This window comes from Castor canadensis, chromosome 6 (assembly GCF_047511655.1).
Source record: "Castor canadensis chromosome 6, mCasCan1.hap1v2, whole genome shotgun sequence".
NCBI classification, from domain to species: domain Eukaryota; kingdom Metazoa; phylum Chordata; class Mammalia; order Rodentia; family Castoridae; genus Castor; species Castor canadensis.
Genome location: NC_133391.1, coordinates 111,964,597 through 111,986,901, shown reverse-complemented (window position 1 = coordinate 111,986,901; position 22,305 = coordinate 111,964,597). Strand labels below are relative to the sequence as shown.

General features: G+C 35.6%; 1 protein-coding gene across 1 annotated transcript in view; it reads left to right on the top strand.

Moving 5' to 3' along the window:
- The window catches only part of Msh3 (mutS homolog 3), a 186,965-nt gene that overhangs the window by 110,672 nt on the left and 53,988 nt on the right, over window positions 1-22,305 (top strand). The window contains exons 18-19 of the mRNA XM_074077200.1: window positions 5,601-5,708; window positions 13,143-13,254. Of these exons, the coding sequence (XP_073933301.1) occupies window positions 5,601-5,708; window positions 13,143-13,254 (220 nt within the window). The remainder of the gene's footprint in view (window positions 1-5,600; window positions 5,709-13,142; window positions 13,255-22,305) is intronic.

Sequence of the window (22,305 nt, the reverse complement as noted above, 5' to 3'; positions counted from 1 at the left end):
ACATTATTGCTAATGATGTTTAGTAGAGTGAGTTTTTGAAATTCTATCTTGGAATTTACCTTTCTTATTAATGATTTAATGTCTCAGAGTTGGGCAAGTATGGGTTAGTTATTTTGGTTTTATTATCTATTTAATTTTTCTAATTTTTTATATCCTGTATATTTTACTCTTAGCTTTTTATTTAAAATTTTTTTTAAAAATGCACAAAGTTGAAATGACCATCTATACATTCTTCACTTAGATTTGGCAGATGTTAATTTTTTGCTGCATTTGTTTATATATATATGTTATAGATAGACAGATATTAAGAGTTTTTAAAAGGCAGAAAATAGATACTCTTTTTTCCCAGAGGAGTCTTAAATTATAAAGCCAGTAAGAGATTCCAGTTTTCTAGTTACTTATCCTGAATCTTTTGAGATGTGTCAGCTTATCTTATTTCTAATTTATTTCTATCTGTGTATAAAAGTAGCAAAGGTGTTAGCAGGGGTGTCATAGCATTGCAGTGTGAGGTTGGAAATATAAACAGTATAGTTTAGGGCTGGAGGTACAGCTCAGCAGCAGAGCACCTCCCTAGCATGCATGAAGCTTTGGGTTCAATCCCCAAAAGTGAATAATAAAGCAAAACAAAAACACCAAAGAAGTAAAGGGATAGAAATTTGCCTGTTTGGTTCTTTTTCCAATTCATTTTCAATTTTCTGTTTTAAGAATTCTTGAACCTTTCAGTTTTCCTGGCTTTTTTCTTACTATCACTGACACTATGAAAACTGGACTAAAATTATACCTTTCAAGCTTCAAGGGCCACATGGTAGAAGTGACTTGGGGTTTGGTTAAGTGATTCCATGTTCACTGTCTTCATAGCATGTATGATTTCATAGATCTGGCTGATGTCTTCCCCATCAGTATTCCAAGCTAGAGAAAGTTTATGTTTTCCAAGCTAAATACCCTGGTACTATCCTTGATTCTTCCCTTTCATCTGTTACCTGTTATCCAATTCTCAGTTGTCTTTTTTCCCTTTGAAATGTCTCTTTGATTTTTCTCTTCCTTTCTCTTCTGGTACTCCACTGTAAGAATTCATGCTATCCTTATTGCATCAGCCTCCTGACTGGGCCCTTCTACTGGATTAACTCAGGAGAAAACTGCTTTCATCATTCCACCCCTGTGCTGTAATTGAAAGAGTTGCTAAGAGTGAACATTAAGTATTAACACCTCAGAAGAATATTATACTCATGGTATAATTCGAGTAAAAAAAGATATAAAACAATATTGAAATGTGATACAACTTTGTATATATATATTCATATAATACACAGCATGTAAACATTTATACATAATATTTATATATTATTATATATTATATATTATATAACATATATATTTTGGTGAACTCGGGTTGAGCTCAGAATCTCATGCTTGCTAGGTAGATACTCTACCACTTGTGTCATGCCTCAGGCCTTAAACCTTTGTATCTTTTAAAGGTTGGCTATATATGCTTGTTACTGAATTATTAACATGCTTATTAGCCATGGGTATATTTTTAAAGAAATGCATATGTGTATATACACTCATACTCACAGATACAGAGAGATGCTCCTCAATTTATGTTAGGGTTATGTCTTGATAAACTCATAAGTTGGAAATATTGTCAAAATACCTTTAATTTAAAAAACATCCTAACTTAGCCTAGATACTTGAAATGTACTCACAACACTTATATTAGCTTATAGTTGAGCATCTTGAGAGAGTATCATACTGTATATCACTGGCCTAGGGAAAAAAAATCAAAATTCATAAATCAAAGTACAATTTCTACTGAATGGGTATCATTTTTGCCTTATTATAAAGTCAAAAAGTTTTATTTCAAACCATCATAAGTTGGGGACCTTCTGCACATAGATTCAAAATGTGAGCTGATTAGTTTTGGATGGTGAGGTTACTGTTGATTTCACTTTATTTTGTAAGTAGATGATTTCAGAAGTTTCTATAACACATGTAAGTACATGTATTACTTTTAAAATGAAAAATTATAGGCCAGCAATGGTATTACATGCCTATAATTCCATCATTTGGGTAGCCAAGGTAGGAGGATTGTAATTTTGAAACCAACCTACACTATAGAACAAGATCCTGTCTCAAAGATAGATTTTTTAAAAACAGTAAATATAAAAAAGTATATTTAAGTTTTTAATCCAAAAAAAGAATATTGGCTGAAATTTAGCTAGCACATTTGCAGCTTGGGCTTCACTCAAGAGCAGCATTGATTGTGATGCGCACTGTTTACGGAGGTGCCAGATGGTGTGAATATGATGTCATGAAAAGATGATTAACCTCAACGAGCCTGACATTGGAGGATTGAGCACCAGCCATCAAGTTTATTTATCTCTTTCCGAGGTACTAACTGCTGTCCATTAGTCATATGGCTTTTGATCAAAATCTTGGAAAAAATAATTCAGGCTGTAAACACTGCTGAGAATGAAATCCTTCCTCAAAATATGTCTCTTCTTTTGTGTTCTAGAATATGGAGTAAGATTAATTTTCTCACTTGCAAATTCTTTAAAAATTGAACTACAGTATCTCTCATCACAGCTCACATATTTTTGAAATGTATTTGCAAGTAAAATAAGATGTTTTCCGTTCTTATTACCCTCTCATACATATCATTGGGCAACATTTGATAGCAACCTTCTTTGATCATCAGAGCAGCTTCTTTGAACTTTATCTGCTTCCCATGGACACAGACATCTCTTTTGATCACAAATAAAATTATTGTGCTTAGACTTCAACCTAATGACATAGTCATATAGTTGTATATTGTTATGGTATAAAGTCAGTCTTTCTGATGGTTATCTGAATTCCCTATTTTTCAACTTCTTTATGGTACTGGGATTTGAACTCCAAGCCTTATGCCTTCTAGGCAGTTCACTCTTCCACCTGAGCTATACCTCTAGCCCAGCTCGTTATTTTTCTAAGTATAGCTAAATCTGTTTGAAATTTTGCAAGGTATAGCAATATGACAAACACCAAGAAATTAAACAAGACTTCTTTAAGAGTTATGATAATGTTTAAATTTAGAAAGCTTTTCATTTTATTCACATCTTATTTATATCACTGACATGAGAAAAAATATTATTGTCCATATCCAAATCATTATCTGTCCCTCTTTACTTTTTTTTTTTAACTGAAATGGTACTCACTGAAAGCTACATCTGCATCATTCATTTCATCCTAAAAATTAGAAGATCATGAAAGACAGTCATCCTCAACTCTGGGATGCTGAGTAATAGCAAATTAGGGTCTTGGTGGCCTGGGCAGAGCCTGAGAAGGAAGAAGCAAGAAGAAGAAGAAAAACAATATATATATATCATTTGTTAGTGCCACAATACATTATCTCTCATGTCCAGAGAAGCAAAGGCAAAACATCAAATATGACTGCTCTCTGGCAAGAGAGGGTACCAGGAGAAGACAACCAGGTCAGTAATTAGGACAGGAAAGCACAGGCCACAGGCCAAAGGTTAAATGAGGGGTCAGACCAGGAACAAAAAGGCCTAGGCACCATGCAGCCAGCCAGAAAGTTCTGTCTGCACCACATGGTGCACCTTCAGATCAAGGCAGCATTTTGAAGGTGGAATCTGAGGAGTGCCCAGCTAATGAGAGGGGTGTATCCACCATGTGTTTGGGGATTTGCACATATTCTCACACTCTAGAGGAATTCATGTTGTTTGTTTTAAAGAACTTTAATTCAGTGACAAGCAGATAAATGAATCATAATGTATCTCCTCAAAGAAGTGTATACCATAAATATATTTTTTTCAGTTTACAAATGCATAATATGAAATTAAGGTACTTTTTCCTAGTATATGGAAAATATTATTCATGTAGAATTAGTCAATCTAATATCTTTTTCAAACTAGGAAACAATCTACAAACCTCTAGATTTAAGAAGCAAATAGACTAAAACCCAGTATTTCTGAAATCAACTCTATAATACAGAAATATTTTTCAAGAGAGGCATTCAGTGTACCGCTACCTTCCCTTCTTCTCCCCTTCCCTCCCTCCTTTCTTTTCATGTAAGGGATAGCTGAACTATACTACAACTTTTTGCAGAAAGCAGGCAACTTACCTTATTTCTAGTTTATTTCTACGTATGTACGAAAAATAGCAAAGTTGCTAGTAGGAGTCTCTTTGAATTGTACTGTGACATAAGGTCTATACACAGTGTAGTTTAGGGTGAGGGGTGTGACTCAGGGGCTTGTCTAGCATTCATCGTTCTCTTGGGTTTCATCCTCAGCTGTGTGGGAAGGGTGGGGAGGGCGGACAAACGAAGAACATAGTTTGAATCTAGACTCTTTTGTTTAATAACTGTGTGACTTTAGGCCAATTGCTTAATCTCACTGCACTTCATTTGTAAAACTTAGGTAATGAAGAGCTACCTTGATGGTTGTTGTAGAGAAATAATGTAGGATACCAGAGTCTCTGGTTAGTAAATACTGGTTTCTCTTTAGCTTTTCTTTTGGACCTTATTTATAGTTTATTTAGTTATCTTTACATTCTCTCATTTTCAGTCTTTGAAGAATTTATGACTTAACACCACCTATAGTTTTTTTTGATTGGACAAAGTCTCTTAATCTCTCTTGGAAGCAGAGTAGTTATTGTAAAGATTTAAGTTCAATTATATATTTTCTCTTTACTTAAAAAGATATTTTTTCTGGGCATTTAAGCAATTAAGTTTTGGGTTCTTTTGTAACATAATTATGTATATTTCAGAATTCACAATTGATCATTACATACAGATATCCACAATTTATACAGTATTGCTCACATGGACATAACACACTATGGTGGGAGATCATGGGGTAATTTAGGTGAAAAAGAATATGAAAATGGAAAAAACACTAAATATACATTCCTATACTTTTCCTCAATAAATCTTTGAATAAAACTCTTGGGATTTAGATCACTAGGTATGAGAGTTTTAATTGGTCAAAGATTTGAGGCAGTCTTCTTAAAAACCCAAATTTTATTTTTATATGCATTATTAATAAGGTAACTAAGATAGCTGAAAAGGATAGCTTTTTCTTTCTTGTCTATTTATTACAATGTCTCTTCCATGCCAGGCATAGGGACTAGATGTTAGGATTACAATGGTGGGTGAGTCAGAGAGACCTGAGCTCAGCCTTGGAGCAGCTTCCAGTTCAGTGTGGGAGGTATTGAAACCGCTATTCCAGGTTTGGGTGCTGCTGTACAGGAGCACAAAGGGAAGATGACCCATCTGAGTAGTTCAGGATATTATTGAAGCTGAATTGATTTTTACATTTTTGTCAATTATGTCTAAGTTGAAATGTCATGGTCAGATGCCATACAGCATAAATACCAGGCATCTTTATATAGAAGATATTTTAAATTTCTGTAACTATCCCAAACAAAACAAAATAGCCTCCATAATCTAGTTGTATTAAAAAGAAAGATAGCTCACCTCTCTTACCTGTTAGGTATGATTCCTTATTTGTTCGTGCTTATATTAACTTGTCAAGTAATTACTTTTTGCATAACTTCTATAGGTGTGAGAAACTCACCACCTCATTTTGTCATTGCTGTTTCTATAGGAATTTCAGTCAACATTACCATTCTTTGTGTAAAGCAGTGCATCACCTAGCAACTGTTGACTGCATTTTCTCCCTGGCCAAGGTCGCTAAGCAAAGAGATTACTGCAGGTAATATATATTTTTATTTCCCACTTTATCATTGCTTCAGATACAATGTCATTATTTGGTTAATTTTAGCATCTTCATTATAAAATATTCCAGTTACTCACATGTGTTAGACTCTTGGTAAAGCTGAGTATCATGCATATAGAGCTTGATTTGAAAAGTAACAAATTCCTTGCTTGCTTGCTCTATTACTGAATATAAAGAAAACATGTTTCATATAACTCTAGAAGTGAACACTAACATTTTAAAGTTTATGTGGTGACATTTTGATAAAGTTTGAGCACTCCTGGCATTGTTAGCTTTAACTTCGATACTTTATAGCATGGTTAATTTTAATTATAAAAGCCTGCTTAAGCAACAAAGGACTGGGGATGAGATAATTTCTGTCATCTTTTCTGTTCCTCTTTTTAAGAGCCCAAATTCACTCCACTATTCTTTTTTTGGCTTTGGGGGGGTTTATTTGTTTCTTTTTTGTTTTTGTTTTTATTTTATTTTGTTTGGGAGGCAAAACAAAACACTGTGTAGCCCAGGCTGGCCTCAAACTCATGATCTTCTTGCCTCAACATCCTAAGTGCTGGGATTACAAACATGCACCACTACCCCCAACTCATCCTACTCATTCTCTGCCACTAAAGAACACCCAACATGTTCCTTCTCCATTTCATGAAATATGCTAGTAAGAAATAAATCTAACTTTAAATAGTAACGGAAACCTTTGAACAAATTTGTCTTCCAAAAGCCTCAGTTTTTAAAATATATTTCACAAAAATTAAAGAAATATATTTAGCTCAATGGCTTATTGTGAGAACTAAAAAGAAAGCGTATAAATGATTTGCCTAGAAGTACCTGTGGCCACAGAGTTCTTAGTACACCACTTCCTTCACATCATGGTTTCCTTTCTGGTTTGTGCAAAATGCCTTTTATATTTAATTATTCTATAGTACTCAGATAGTTGATGTTTTAAAAAACGTTTCCTTAATGTATAGCATTTCTTTATTTGTGGGAAGAGAGTTGGAGGAATTGGCTACACAAGTAGCCAATGGTACATATACGAATGTATCATCTGTTATATTGTTTCATGGTATTTAACTGTTCATTGTGGAAGTATATCTATAGCATCAGTCCTGTTTAATATTTGGTTTTCATAATGGCCTGATTTCTTGTCCTATCAGGGATTTGAACATCCACAGATATGCCTATCAGTTACCTGTAGACATTTTACAGTGCAGTAGATGGGGAAATTGCCTTCTATTTACCATCTGTTACAGAACACTTAGAATCTACAACCAGTTGTCTTGACTCCTTCCTTGTTCATTTGCAGTATCAGTAGGAATTCTTTCTGGGTATTTAAGACTTGTAAAGCCAGCTTACCCTAATAAGGTCTATTTCTGATTAAGCAGACAAATGGCTATAGTCTGTGTACTTAGTATTTATTCAGATAAAGCTTTTCCTATTGAAAAATATCCCTTCTGTTTCTTCCTAAGTGGCCTCTGGCATTTGCCACTGCTGGTGCTGACACTAGTGACAAAAGGACATCTGTGTGATTATATGCTTTGTTCCATCACACTAAATTAAAAATTTCATCTCTACATATGTGTATATATCTGTATGTACACTTAAACATATGTATTTGCATGTAATGTGTAATCTAAGATAATACATAATTTTCAGTGTGATGTAATAATAAGAGTCCAGCATTGATATCAGAGAACCTGGGTTTAGCCCATCTTACATCTCTAACAAGCCATGTACCCTCATTTAAATCTCAGGTGTCTCCACATGGAAAAGTGTGAGAAGTAAGCTTATGAATTGGTAAATGAGATACATCTTCAAGTTCTAGGAATTCTTTTTGAGATGTAGTTTTGTCAAAATCTATCTGAAGAGTAAAAATATATCTCTCATTTCATCACCATAAAAACTGTGTATGCGTAACTCCTACACTTATCAGAGATTTAAAGAAATTTTATGAGCATCTGCTACATGCAAGTTTCATCTAGATTCTTTCTGTCTGTGGCTTCTCCTCACTGTGTGGCCTCTTCACACACAAAGATAACACCTTGATTTGCAGAAGTGAGATTTGAATCTCTTTATAAGGCATGCCCTTCAGAATGTAGACTATAAATCAGTCAGCATGGGTTTAATAATAGCTGACCTTAACAAGTTATATAACCTGTATCATCCTTGGTTTCTGTACTGATAAAATAATACCTACTTTTCAGAGGCGTTGTATAGGTTAAATGATATTATATATGCAACTTCTAAGTAAAGTCAGGCAGATAACAAGCATTAACTATTAAAAGCTATTATTATTTACAGATGTTTATTCAAAAATCAGAAACATTAAGTATTATAAAACTTCTTTGTCTTTAATAAAAAGATCTGGCTAGCGCAGTGGCTCATGCCTATAATCCTAGCTCCTCAGGAAGCAGAAATCAGGAGGATCACAGTTTGAAGCCAGCTCTGGGCAAATAATTTGCAAGACCGTATCTCAAAAAAAAAAACCATTACAAAAAAAGGGCTGGTAGAGTGGCTCAAGGTGTTGAGTTCAAACCCTAGTACCATACACACACACACACACACACACACACACACACACACACACACAAATATCTGAATTTAGTCATTGTACTTTTCATAGTCCTACTAATTCTTTAAAAACAAATTTGCCAGGGTGGTGGCATACTTCTATAATCCCAGCACTCCAGAGGTAGAAGCAGGAGTATCTTTGGTTCGAGGCTAGCCTGTGCTATATAGCAAAACTGTGTCTTCTAAAAAAAGATGTCATTTTTTACTCCTCTGTCAGTTCTTAATCTTGCATCTTATTTTTTTGAACACAGTAAGCATAGTTATTTTAAAGTCTGTGTATTGATAGTTCAGGTATGTGGAGTCCTCATAGATCAGTTTGTATTATTTGTTGTTTCTACTAATTTTTATCCATGTATCTCCTTGACTGCCTGACTGTTTTGATTATCTGTTAGGCATTGCTTCTATGAAATCATTTATAGAAATGATTTGATGCAGTGCTTATTCTGAAAGAGTTACTTTGCTGTCCTAGACATTGCTGCACAGTAAAAGACATCACTTCTTCTAAGTCAAGGCTTGAAAGGTGATTCAGAGATAGCTGCAGTTCTGCATTCAGATGTATTCTGATGCTGGTGTCCAGCCCTTGCTGTCTCTACAGAAAACAGCTTTAAAGTATGCTCGGCCTAAGCAGTGCCCTTAGAAACCAGCCCATACCCATAGGAGCAAAAGACTCCTCCCTGTACCCTACCCCATCCCCCAGCCTCTGTCCTACTCCAGATCCTGGTCTGGAAATTCTTTGCTGTCTTGTTAGTTATCAGACACCTTTTCTATATGTCCTTAGTAGGAAGATTATTCTAGATTACCTAATCTGTCAATAAGCCATTTCAAGAAATATTTTACATGCTAAAAACTTTCCAAATTGGACACCATATATTTTATTGCTAAATCAATCTAAAAGATCCCTACATAAATCATGTTTTGGCCTTTTAGTAACATCATCATTTTCTCTTAGGGCAAAAATTAAGCTGAGCGCATAGCCATGAAATAGGAAACTTCTACTTAAAATGTATTTAAAGCCAGTATATAAGTATCTGAAATTTGCACACATTTTCTTAAATTTTCAAATTATTTAAATACCTTAGATTTAGTCATAATTTCATTCTTTCTAAATGATATTAGGATATTTTTATTCACTGCAGTCTAAACCTTTAGGCAAAAGTTCTTATTCTAGATCTTTCTATCCAATTTATATTCTGGATAATAACTGTTTCACTAATACAGATTATATTCTGTTTCTCTGGGGCAGTTAAAGGAGATAGCTGCAATTTAAAAAATATGAAATACAATAAATTGTTCCAGCTCACATGGTTCTGTCTTTCCAGGAAGCATGTAGACCTCATTTCTCCCCATCACAGCTATGGCTGTCTCATCAGCATGCTTTTCCCATATTTTTTGCCACAGCTCTTCTGTCCTTGTATTTCATCCCTGCTCTGTGAATTTTCCTTTGCTTCTTACTCTACCAGGAAGTGTTTTGCCATTACATAATTTCAATAGCAACAGAATAAGTCAGTATAAATTTTAGAGCAGAACAAATCACTCTCAATTTTATTTTGAAGTGAAAATCTTCCCAAGAAGTCATATCAACGTCATGAAGATGATATATTGATTTCACTTGGCAGAGCACCTAGGCTTTTATGTTAATATTAATGTCACTCACAAATGCTTTCATTCTTCTCTCTTCTCGTAAATCCATAGCGTACCCTAGTTAAGAATCCTGTCTTGCCAGGTATGGTGGTGCATACCCTGTAATCCCAGCTCTCAGGAGGCTAGACAGGAAGATTATGAATTTGAGGCCAGTCTGAACTACATAGTAAGACCCTGTCTCTAAACAAGAAGCAAACAAACACACCAAAACATCCTCCTGTCTTTAGAATTACATTCTAAAGTCCAAAAACTTTCCTTTTCTTGTAATTTTAAATATCTCCATGGATAATTTAAAATAATTTACTCAGGAGATATTTTAATCACTTTCTTTGAAAAAATGTGTTCATTCCTAGGATTTTATTATCCACATATACTTAAGAAGAATTTAAGTATTTATGAAAGTAGTGTTGGTATTATGGGTAAATTCTAAAAATGTGTTTATATGTCAAAGTTCTGAATACAAGAACTTTAGGAGGTCACTGGTAGGATATTAAGCTGAAAGAGGTCAAGAAATGACCAAGAAACAGATGAAAAAGTGTTCAGCCTTAATAATCAATGGGTAATTATTATGAAAATGAGATAGCACCATTTACCTATCATATTGTCAAAAATTAGAAAGTTTGAAAATATGAACTCTAAATTAGGGTATGAAAAGATAAGTCAACTTTTATGTTGGTGAGAAGGTAAATTGATATAGCTATTCTGTCTATTAAAATAAGTGTGTATACAACTTAGAAACTCTACTTCAGAAATTTATCCTAGCTTGGAGAAAGTCTTGGGGACACACATGCAGACAAGTATTGAGTTATTTAATGCAGCATTGGTTATAACAGTGAAAATCTGGTCACAGTCTAAATGTTCCACAATGGAGAGTGATTAATTCATCTGTGCAACAGCTTCAAAAGAATGCTGAAATGATCATTAATCTTCATTATACCATAACGGTCCATTTAGACTTATTTCAGTGTCTTAAAGGTCTTCTAAAGAACAAAGAAGTTTACAATTTTTCATTTGAAAGGGAGAATAAACTTATTTGGGCTTATATTTACCATATGGGCCCATTGGACCAACTTGTGAATCTGAAATAGACTCGGATCTTTAGTGATCTCATTTTTCCTGAATCTTAATGTTCAACATTCTAGGAATTATTTCAACATTGTTTACCAGTTACTCTAGCTATAGTGTAAAAATCAAAAATAAAAAGACAGTTGGAGAATGATGATGTGAAAGTGACAGAATAAAAATCACCTTCACATCACCTTTCCTTTTTCTTACTCTGTTAGAAGTCCTAGAACATCTTTCAAGAGGAGCTCTGGTGCCATTGTTGTAATATGCTTCTAATTTTCATTGAATACAATTGAGAATTTTTCATTTTTTACTCATAATAACAAAGAGAAAACAATTGACATAAGATATTTCAGAGTTACTAGGTTAATCAGAAGGTGAACGTGAAGAAAAAGAGCAGTGCTCTGGATACTAAGTATAACAGTATAATATCTTGTATAAAAAATCTGAGGTTATGAGTGCCGGTATTATATATAATATTGTATGAAGAATTGATGTGTAAATAACATATTTATAGGGCAAAATGTAATGTGTTATTTTCATCATTAGTCATTCTAACAGGAACCATTCATCACACAATATTTGGTGACAAAAACCTGGGTTATCCTGTTTTACTAAAAGATGTGATGGTTTTCTATCTTTTATTATATTTGTTCAAAATTTACTTGATGTAGATTGTAGGTGGACAGGCAGGAGACTGAAGGAAACAGATGATGTAGAAATGAAAGGATTCATTTGATTGACTATCATAATTGGTATTTATGAATCTAAAAATGAGTGTTTTGCATTATGGAACAAAGAATTAGCTGTCCTGCATTCAAGCAAATTATGAGCTTTAAACAGTTTTTTAAAAATTCTCCATCTATTGCATTTTTGTTGATGGCAAGTTTGAGAAGAACCAGAATTAATGAACTGAAACCTATTAGAAGTGTAGTAAAATTTGTAATTTAGTATGCATAAGTGAATAATGCTAGGTACCTGCATGCTAGCTGTTTCCCATTCCAGGTATATATGTTTTGAAAGCCAGGGAAAAAGAATAAAGAAAATCTGAGATTTTCTGTGTTTAAATTCTTATTAAGGGTTGAGACTGTAGCTTAGAGATAGAACACTTGCTTTACATGAGTGAGGCCTTGGGTTCAATCCCTAGCAGTGAAAAAAAAAGAATAATAATAACATTTAAAATTTAAAAATAAATTCTTATTAATACTTATTATAAGGTTGATATTTAACTGTTCCATTATTCCCACTGCAGTAAAATTATTTGTAAAATGGGCTTTAAAATATTAAAAATAAAGTCCATTGGAACCAGATGGAAATCTATTTTTATATGTCCTGATTATTTAAATAAACTATTGAGTTAAAAGTAGTTGTGGAATGATACATTATAGCACAACCCTGCTTTTTAAAGAAATCACAACCAATGAAAGATGTATGTGACTGTATGTGACTGTAAACATGTAGAATAAAGTTGGGAAGGGGAGACACTAAACTGATCTCCCGTTGATTACTGGCAAGAAGGCAGAGAAGGGCCAAGCTCAAAGGGCATGGATAAATAGATAAAGCTATAGATAAAAACTGGTAAGATAGAAAGGAATTAAAAAAAAAAACCCACAAAGAACAACAATGCAAAACAACTCTTTTTTTCTTTTCTATCAAAAAAGCAAAAGATAATGAAAGATTATAGAAAGATTTTCAGTTGAACATTCTGTCTTCAAGTCCAACATATTATTTGTATTAGGTGATAATTAAATCTGGAAATAATTTTATATAATTTCCTTTTATGCATATTATTAAAAATAACTAGCAATAAACTGAACTACTATCTAATATTTATTAATGAAAAGTTTGCTTTGATTGTGGACAGTAATAGAGAAACAATAAGAGCCTTGTAAAGATAGCCTTCAGTAGTGGAGCCAGCAGAAAACTGCTGTGTTTGTGTTTCAGTGAACTATTATTCACAGTTATTACCTTATAATTAAAATTTAACTTTTATACCCAAAGCCTTATCTAGACCTACATTCTTACTGTCTACATTTAAGGTTTTGTTATCTGTCTTACTAACTGGGAACTGAACTTCTTGTTGCTTAGATATTTTTTTAAATAGTATTTCCATGCCTATAGAATTGATAAAACTTCTTTTTGCAGGCCCACTCTACAAGAAGAAAGGAAAATCATCATAAAAAATGGAAGGCACCCTGTGATTGATGTGTTACTGGGAGAACAAGATCAGTATGTTCCCAATAGCACAAATTTATCAGTACGTACCACATTATAACCAAAAAAAGAAAAAGTAAAAGATGAAACCATTGATCCCAAGCTTTTGAATGTCATTTTTTTTTTTTAGTAATTAAAATTTATCCAAATTTTAACTGGGTTTAAATGGACTAATCTTGGCCATGGTTTTATATAAACTGCCAAATATAGATTATCACAATTTCTAATGAAAAATCATCCAGAGATGGAAAGATTTTGTAACTAAAGAAAATTATCTTAGTTATCCTAGGTGACCCAATAAAAATACTTTATAGTCACAAATGCTCAAATATGCTAATGAGACTGGACTCATAAATATCATGGTGTTTCAAATGCCCTGTGAATGAATAGGAGATGTGTCAGCTGATTTTGGTGATGAGAATTTTCATCACATAGACTGGAGTTCTCTCACAGAACACTAATGATCCTATACCTTTATTCATGTAATATATATCCCAGGTAGTGAAATGAAAATTAGGAACAGAGCATGGTAAGACAGAACATTTCCCTGCCCTAGCAGAGCTGTGGTTTAACAGAGATGATGGGCAGGTTCATGTAAGACAGCTTTAGTAAGTGCCAGAATACTGATACCCAGAGTGTTTTAGAAGCAGATAACAGTGGACCGTTGAGGAAGATTCCCTAGGGGTGAGACTTTGACTGAAGAGCGAGTCAGCGTAAGCCAGAGAAGTAGAAAGGGGTATGCTAGGTAGAGGAATCAGCCTGCAGAGGCTGGAAGTGAGGCAGAGCAGGGTGAATTCCAGGAGCTGAAGATGTTGAGTAAGGCTGGAGTAAGAAAGTAAAGGAGAACTGTTTAGCAATCAAAGGTCAATTCATTTATATGTTATATTAAGAAGTTTACATTCATCTCTAAAAAGATTGAGAATACTAGCAAAAAAGTGACTGAAACTGAGGAAAGACGTGAACTTGTAGCAGATTGTGTGTGTGTGCATCAAGTTACATCAAGTTACATTGTCAGTGCTCAAACAGAGCCAGATACTAAAGTGGTAAAGATAGGTTTTATGTATAATGATGCTATTATAATACAGAAAAAGAATCTAGAATGAATTGTACTTGACTGGTTCGTACAGAGTGGGCTGGGTGTTTTAAAGGGAGAATGGGTACTTATGGAGGGGAAGTGGGCGGGGGATGACATTGGTTTAATGTGAAAAGATCTGGGGTTTTTAACTGGTGCTTATACTGTGTTAACCCTTTGTTAGTTGAGAAGATAGTCCTGGGTGATAGAAATTTCACATCTCAAAGGGGCAGAAAAAGGATTCATAACTGTAAGCTTTCTAAAGTAGCTTCTGTAAGAAGGACTTCAAGGGTCTAGCTGCAAGTTTTGGCTGGAACAAGTAGTAAATTCTCCTGACAGCGCTGAGTTTTCTGACAGTGGGCATGGGGTTATCCTAAGAATGTAGCATTGAGCTGTTAGAAACTAGGCTAGAGTTCAGGTTTCTTAATGTGGGGGAAGATAGATGGAATCATTTGTCAGAGTCTGTAGCTTTTGTGGGTGATAACTGAGGCCTAGTTGAGAAGAGAGTTTGATTAAGGAGAGTGTCATTGCCAACATAAAGTAAAATAATGTGAGGATGGGGTCAATGAGTTAATATGTAATGAGTAATTAGGTGATAGAGATTGAATCAGAGAATGAAATGCCTGCCTTGAAGATTTCAGAGGTAGAGCTGGTGCTGATGGCTCAAGTCTGTATTCCTAGCTCTTGGGAGGCTGAGATCTAGGGGGTAGCTGTTCAAGGCCAGTCCAGGCAAAAAGGTAATGAAACTCCATTAGCCAGTAGCTGGAGTGATAGTGCGCACCTGTCATACCATTGACTGCAGGAAGCCTAAAATAGGAGGATTGCAGTCTCAGTCAGCCTGGACAAAAAGTTAGACCCTAACTCCAAAATAGCCATAGCAAAAAGGGCTGCTCATGGCTTAAGCAGTAGAGGGCCTGCCTAGTAAGCATGAAGCCCTGAGTTCAAATCCCAGTACTGCCAAAAAATAAAAAGATTTCAAAGGTGGTGTGTTCTGGGTGATGTGAGCTCCTGTGTGTGGCCTGGAATGTGGGCAGTAGAAGGGGAGGAAAGCCTTTAAATCAAATCAAGAAACAGAGTTTGGGAAAGAGTTATCCTTACGAATACTGAGATCATCTAAAATAACAGTGGAATTTCTTGTAGAAGATGACCATGATCCATGTATTAAAGATTGCAAGGAATGGGGACTGGTGACATGAGGTGAGGATGAGCAGAGGTGGTAAGGTCCTAAAGAGGTGAGCAAGAACTTCTGAGCCCTGAGGTGCACAGAATAGAATGTAGCAGAATGCTCTGCCACCTCATTGCCCCTGTGGAATAACAAATCATTGGGTTTCAATGTTAAACAAAGTGGTTAGAAACATAGGAGCATTTGGGAATGCTTTTGAGGACAGTGGGAAAATTGAGATGTAGGGCAGCAGTCAGAGAATAGACCAGAACAGCAGGGAGTTGGAACTGTAACAGTATTCCATCTTGGGCCAGGAGCAAGGATGACAGATGTGTGGCACAGAAAATTTGGTTGGCCATGAGAGTGGTGAGTGAAAGGAAAAGCTTTGAATTCTGTCTACCTTAATGTTGCATTTGGTATTGTACAGTGGTTTTTTGGTAGGAAAAGATCCATATCTTGGCCTGTTCAGGCTGCTGTAACATTGTACAGTAGATTGGGTGGCTTATAAACAACAGAAATACTTCTTTCATAGAAGAAGACTAAGAAATCTGAGATCAAGGCACTATTATGTGATGGGATTCTATTTTGTGCCTCACAGATGACACCTTCTCACTGTGTCCTCCCATGGTGGAAGATGTGAGAGGTCTCTCTCAGGTCCTGATGACAGAGCTATCTCCCAAAGGCAACACCTTCTAATACCATCATCAAGGTAGTTAGGATTGCAGTGTATCAATTTTGAGGAAACACAAGCATTCAGACCAGAGCAACCCTTGATCCACTGTGTATAAACTTGCTCATTATCACTTGAAAATTTGTACTTAATTTATCAAGCAAGTTGATAAGCACTAATCCTGTTACATTACTAATCCCTTTACTTTTTTAAGAAGAAGCCTATGTGAACACAAGAATTCCTTTTTCATTCCCATAATACCAGAAAGATATAGCTTTTCTTGATAATATAATATAGTTGTAATCTTGGCTTAAATTTAACTTATAAGTTGCTTTAAAGTAATTTCCTGTTACTGCTTCCCAGACCCATCAACTCGATCCCAAGAATGTTATCCTTGGCATTGATTTTTTTTGTTTCTCTTTTTCTTTCCTTATTTATTCTCCTCCTCACTTTCTTTTAAGCAGTGTTTTATATTGTTTAATAAAGTAAGATTTGAAGAACTAAAATAGCCTTCTAATTACAAGGATGTTTTAAAGAAACATTGAGCTCTTATATTTAAATCTTTCCAAAATAAATGATTTTTATCACAGGCATCTCAGAATATTCCAGAATATTCATTTCTTTTACATATGCTTTTTCTGACTTGAGTAGGAGTTGATGTAGAACTGTTGCTATGGCAAATGCATTCTATTTTTCAGGGTATAATTTATATATAGGGATAGTGTGGAGAAAGAACTTACTATGTAAAATCTAAAATATATCATGGCTATTAATTTATAAAATGTACCCTGGAAATTATTTCCTCAAAGTTAAATGGCATTATTGCTTTTGATAATCATGTAGTTTTAAGAAATGGTCTTTCATGTGTATAAATCATACATATGCTTTTCTAGATTCTGTATTATATGAAAGTATTATATTGCCTTCTGAACAAGCTAACTTTGTGCCCACTTTTCTCTTCCAGCTTTAAGAATACTTTGTAAACTCTCCCTTTTTTGTTTCCTTCCTTGTTGTTGATGGTACAGTCATTGGATCTTCCTACCTCCGTCTTGCCCATCTCCGTTCATTCTCTATCCTACTGCTACAGGCCAGAGGGTCTTTTCTAACTTGTCATGTACTCTGCACTGCAGTTCATGCTGTGCATTCTGGTCATATTGGACTTCTTACAGTTCCCAAGTTACAGTGTCTCTGGGGCTTGGCAGATGGTATTCCCTTTGTCTAAAATGTCATCTTTCCCTATCTCAACCCCTCCCACCTCCCACGTACCCATAACCTACCCAGCCCCACTCTCCATCTCTGGTTGTTCTTCCTGTCTTGTCTTGGATGTCTCTTCTGGCAGGAAGCCTTCCCTTCCTCATGCTGACCACTCTGTATCTCCCCATCTTGGTCTTGGTACTTATTCCACTAAGTCGTAATTGTTCTTTTTGGTTTGTGTTCCTCAGCAGGCTACCAGCTTGAAGAGAACAGGGAACATGCCTGTCTGTGTAGGTGTAATCCCACTATCAGTCATACATCTCTGACACATAGCAGGTACTTAATCAGATTTGTTAAATATGGATTAGGTAGAAGCTTTCAGTACTCTCTTAAGTCTCACTTTACAATTTTGCTTTGTTTTTCTTTCGTAAAATGTTACTTTTTCAGGATATTTTAGGAAGATTTTGCAATTTACAGAATGATTGCATTGAAGAACTAGAGAAGGAAATTGGAAATCTTATAGTGTAACACCACTTCATACCTGTGAGTAAACTAAGTCTCAGAATGGGAACATAACCTTCTTGAGGTTGCCTGAGGTGGGATAGTCACAGATGATTTACTGAAGCCTAAAAACATTCTAAGGCAAGCCACTGCCTTCCAACCTTTTTTACTTCACAGACATGTAGAAAATGATAATTGGAATAAAAAGAGAAAGGGGAGGCTTCTCAGAGCCAAAGGAGACTGGTCCATCCAGGCTCACCTGGCACCTCGGGGGTCAGGGCGTCAGAATCTTGGCGCAATTCTAACCCTGTGAGAAAGCAAGACATACTACTTGGAGAACTCCACAGTAAGCTCTGCAGTCTCAGCTTTCCCATTCTGTGTGCCTGCCAAACCAAATGACATGCTGAAGGATGGACTTTTTCCTTCATTCATTTATTCATATGTACATACATTGTTTGGGCCATTTCTTCCCCCATCCCCACTCCCTTCTCTCCCTGCCAGCCCCCTCGCTTCCAGGCAGAACCTGTTCTGCCCTCTTCTCCAATTTTGTTGAAGAGAAGACACAGCAATGATAACAAAGACAGTGTTTTTGCTAGTTTGAGATAAGGATAGCTATAAAGAGAGATTGCTAGCATTGCTTCCATGCACATGTGTATTACAACGGGAATTGATTCATCTCTACTAGACCTCTTCACTACTTCCTGGTCACCTTCCCATATTGTCCTCTGTCATTTTAAGGTTACTATATTAGCTCCTGTGCAGTGGGCACATCAAACACGTTCAAGTTTGGGTTTCCTACCTTTCCCTATTCCTCCTGTATGTGTCCTCCCATTAGTGTGTGACCTGTGTCTAATAATATTACTGCATTTGTTTTAGGTCTAAAGTCTGCATTGAGTTTCTGAGCCTGGCTAACTTTGTTTAAGATGATGTCCTCCAGTTCCATCCATTTACTTGCAAATGATAAGATTTCATTCTTCTTCATGGCTGAGTAAAATTCCATTGTGTAAAAATACCACATTTTCTTAATCCATTTAACAGTAGTGGGCCATCTTGGCTATTTCCATAACTTGACTATTGTGAATAGTTCTGCACTAAACATGGGTCTGCAGGTGCCTATGGAGTAACCTGTGTCACAGTCTTTTGGGTATATCCCCAAGAGTGGGATTGTGGATCATATGGTAGATTTATGTTTTGATTTTTAAGAGCCTCCATATTTTTTTCCAGAGTGCTTGTACTAGCTTGCATCCCACCAGCAGTGTACGAAGGTTCCTTTTTCCCCACATCCTCGCCAACACCTGCTGTTGGTGGTGTTTTTGATGATGGCTATTCTAACAGGGATGAGGTGGAATCTTTTTGTGGTTTTGATTTGCATTTCCTTTATGGCTAGAGATGGTGAGCATTTTTTCATGTGTTTTTTGGCCATTTGAATTTTTTCTTTTGAGAAAGTTCTGTTTAGTTCAGTTGCCCATTTCTTTTTTGGTTCATTGATTTTGGGGGAGTTTAGTTTTTTGAGCTCCCTGTATATTCTGGTTATCATTCCTTTGTCTGATGTAGAGCTTATTTTCTCCCACTCTGTGGGTTGTCCCTTCAGTTTAGAGACCATTTCTTTTATTGTGCAGAAGCTTTTTAATTTCATGTAGTCCCATTTGTCCAGCCTTTCTCTTAGTTACTGAGCTGCTGGGGTTCTATTGAGGAAGTCCTTGCCTATACCTATTACTTCCAGAGTATTCCCTGCTCTTTTCTGTACTAACTTCAGTTTCGGGTCTGATATGAAGGTCCTTGATTCATTTTGAGTTGATACTACTACAGGGTGAATAACATGGATCTAGTTTCAGTTTTCTGCAGGCAGATAACCACTTTTCCCAGCAACATTTGTTGAAGAAGCTGTCTATTTTCCATCATATGTTTTTGGTGCCTTTGTCAAGGTGGGCATAGCTGTGTGGATTCATATCTGGGTCCTCTTTTCTGTTCCACGGGTCTTCATAATCTGTTTTTGTGCCAGTACCATGCTGTTTTTATTGCTATTGCTTTGTAATATAGTTTGAAGTTAGGTATTGTGATACCTCCTGCATTCCTCTTTTTGCTGATTATTGCCTTGGCTATTCGCGGTCTCTTGTTTTTCCAAATGAACTTTTGGGTTGAGTTTTCAATCTCTGTGATGAATGTCATTGGGATTTTGACGGGAATTGCATTGAACATGTAGATTGCTTTTGGTGGTATAGCCATTTTTACTATGTTGATTCTACCAATCTATGAGCGTGGGAGATCTTTCCACCTTCTGTAGTCTTCCTCAGTCTCTTTGTTTAGAGGTTTGAAGTTCTTGTTATAGAGGTCATTCACATCCTTTGTTAAGTTTATTTCTAAGTATTTGATTTTTTTTTTTTGAGGCTATTGTAAATGGAATTGTTTCCATATATTCTTTCTCAATTTGTTCACTGTTGGTGTATAGAAAAGCTAATGCTTTTTGTAAATTGATTTTGTATCCTGCCACCTTGCTGAGTCTGTTTCTGGTGTCTAGGACTTTTGGGGTAGAGTTCTTTGGGTCTTTGAGATATAGATATGTTGTCTGCAAATAGGGATATTTTTGACAGTTTCTTTACCTATTTGTATTCCTTTTATTTCTTCTTCTTGCCTAATTGCTCTGGCTAGAATTCCAGGACTATGTTGAATAGGAGTGAGGATAGTGGCACCCTTGTCTCGTTCCTTATTTTGGGGAAAATGTTTTCAGTTTTTCTCCATTAAGTATGGTGTTGGCTGTAGGTTTGTCATAAATAGCCTTTATAATGTTGAGGTACTTTCCTGCTAGTTCTAGTTTTCTTAGAGCTTTTATCATGAAGTGGTGTTGGATCTTATCAAAGGCTTTCTCTGCATCTATTGAGATGATCAAGTTGTTTTTGTTTTTGCTTCTGTTATTGTGCTGTATTGCATTTATAGATTTGCATATGTTGAACCATCCCTGCATCCCTGGGATGAAGCTGACTTGGTCCTGGTGAATGATCTTTCTGATATGTTGGATTTGGTTTGCTGTTATTTTCTTGAGGATTTTTGCTTCGATGTTCATTAAGGAGATTGGCCTATAGTTCTCCTTTTTTGGATGTGTCTTTGTCTGGTTTTGGGATGAGTGTAATATTGGGTTCATGGAATGAGTTAGATAGTTTTCCTTCCCTTTCTATTTCATGGAAAAGTTTAAGGAGGGTTGGTATCAGTTCTTCTTTAAAGGTCTAATAGAATTCATCAGAGAATCCATCAGGTCCTGGACTTTTCTCTTTTGGAAGAGTCTTTGCTGCTACTTCAGTTTTATTTCATGTTATAGATCTATTTAGGTGGTTAATATCCTCTTGATTCAATTTTGGGTGGTCATAAATATCTAGAAATTTGTCCATTTCATCAAGATTTTCAAATTTATTGGAATATAGGTTCTCAAAGTAGTCTCTAAAGAGTCTCTGGATTTCCATGGTGTTTGTTGTTATCTCCCCTTTTGCATTTCTAATTTTACTGATTTATGGTTTTCTCTCCTCATTTTAGGCAGATTTGCCAGGGTCTGTCAGTCTTGTTCTTTTGTCAAAGAACCAGCCTTTTGTTTCATTGATTCTTTGTATGGTTTTTTTTGGTCTCTATTTCATTAATTTCAGCCCTTATTTTTATTGTTTCTCTCCTTCTGTTTGTTTTGGGATTTGCTTGTTCTTTTTTTGTCTAGGAGTTTGAGATGTAGCATTAGGTCATTGATTTGAGATCTTTCTGTCCTTTTAATATATGCACTATGGCTGTAAACTTTCCTCTTAGGACTGCCTTTGTTGTGTCCCATAGGTTCTGCTAGGTCATGTTTTCCTTTTCGTTAATTTCCAGGAACCTTTTAATTTTCTCTTTTATTTAATCAATGACCCACCGAGCATTGAGCAATGAGTTGTTCAGCTTCCAATTTTTTGCATAATTTCTGTTGTTGTTTTTGTTGTTGAGTTCTAGTTTTAATGCATTGTGATCAGATAGAATGCACGGGATTATTTCTATTTTCTTTTATTTGCTGAGGCTTGCTTTGTGCCCTAAGATGATCAATTTTGGAGAAAGTTTCATCGGCTGCTGAGAGGAATGTATATTGTGCAGAAGTTGGAAGAAATATTCTGTAGACATCGACTAGGTCCATTTGATCTATGGTGGATTTAGTTCTAGGATTTCTTTATTGATTTTTTGATTGGATGGCCTATCTGTTGGTGATGGGGGGTATTAAAGTCTCCCACTACTACTGTTTTGGACTCTATATGTGCTTTTAAGTCCTTCAGAGTATGTTCGATGAAATTGGGTGCATTGATGTTGGGTGCATATAGGTTGATAATTATTATTTCCTTTTGGTGTATTTCCCCTTTTATTAGTATGAAGTGTCCTTCTTTATCTCATTTGATCAATGTAAGTTTGAAGTCTCCTTTGTCTAAGATAAGTATTGCTACTCTTGCCTGTTTTCAGGAGCCATTGGCTTGGTAAATCTTCGTGCAGCCTTTCA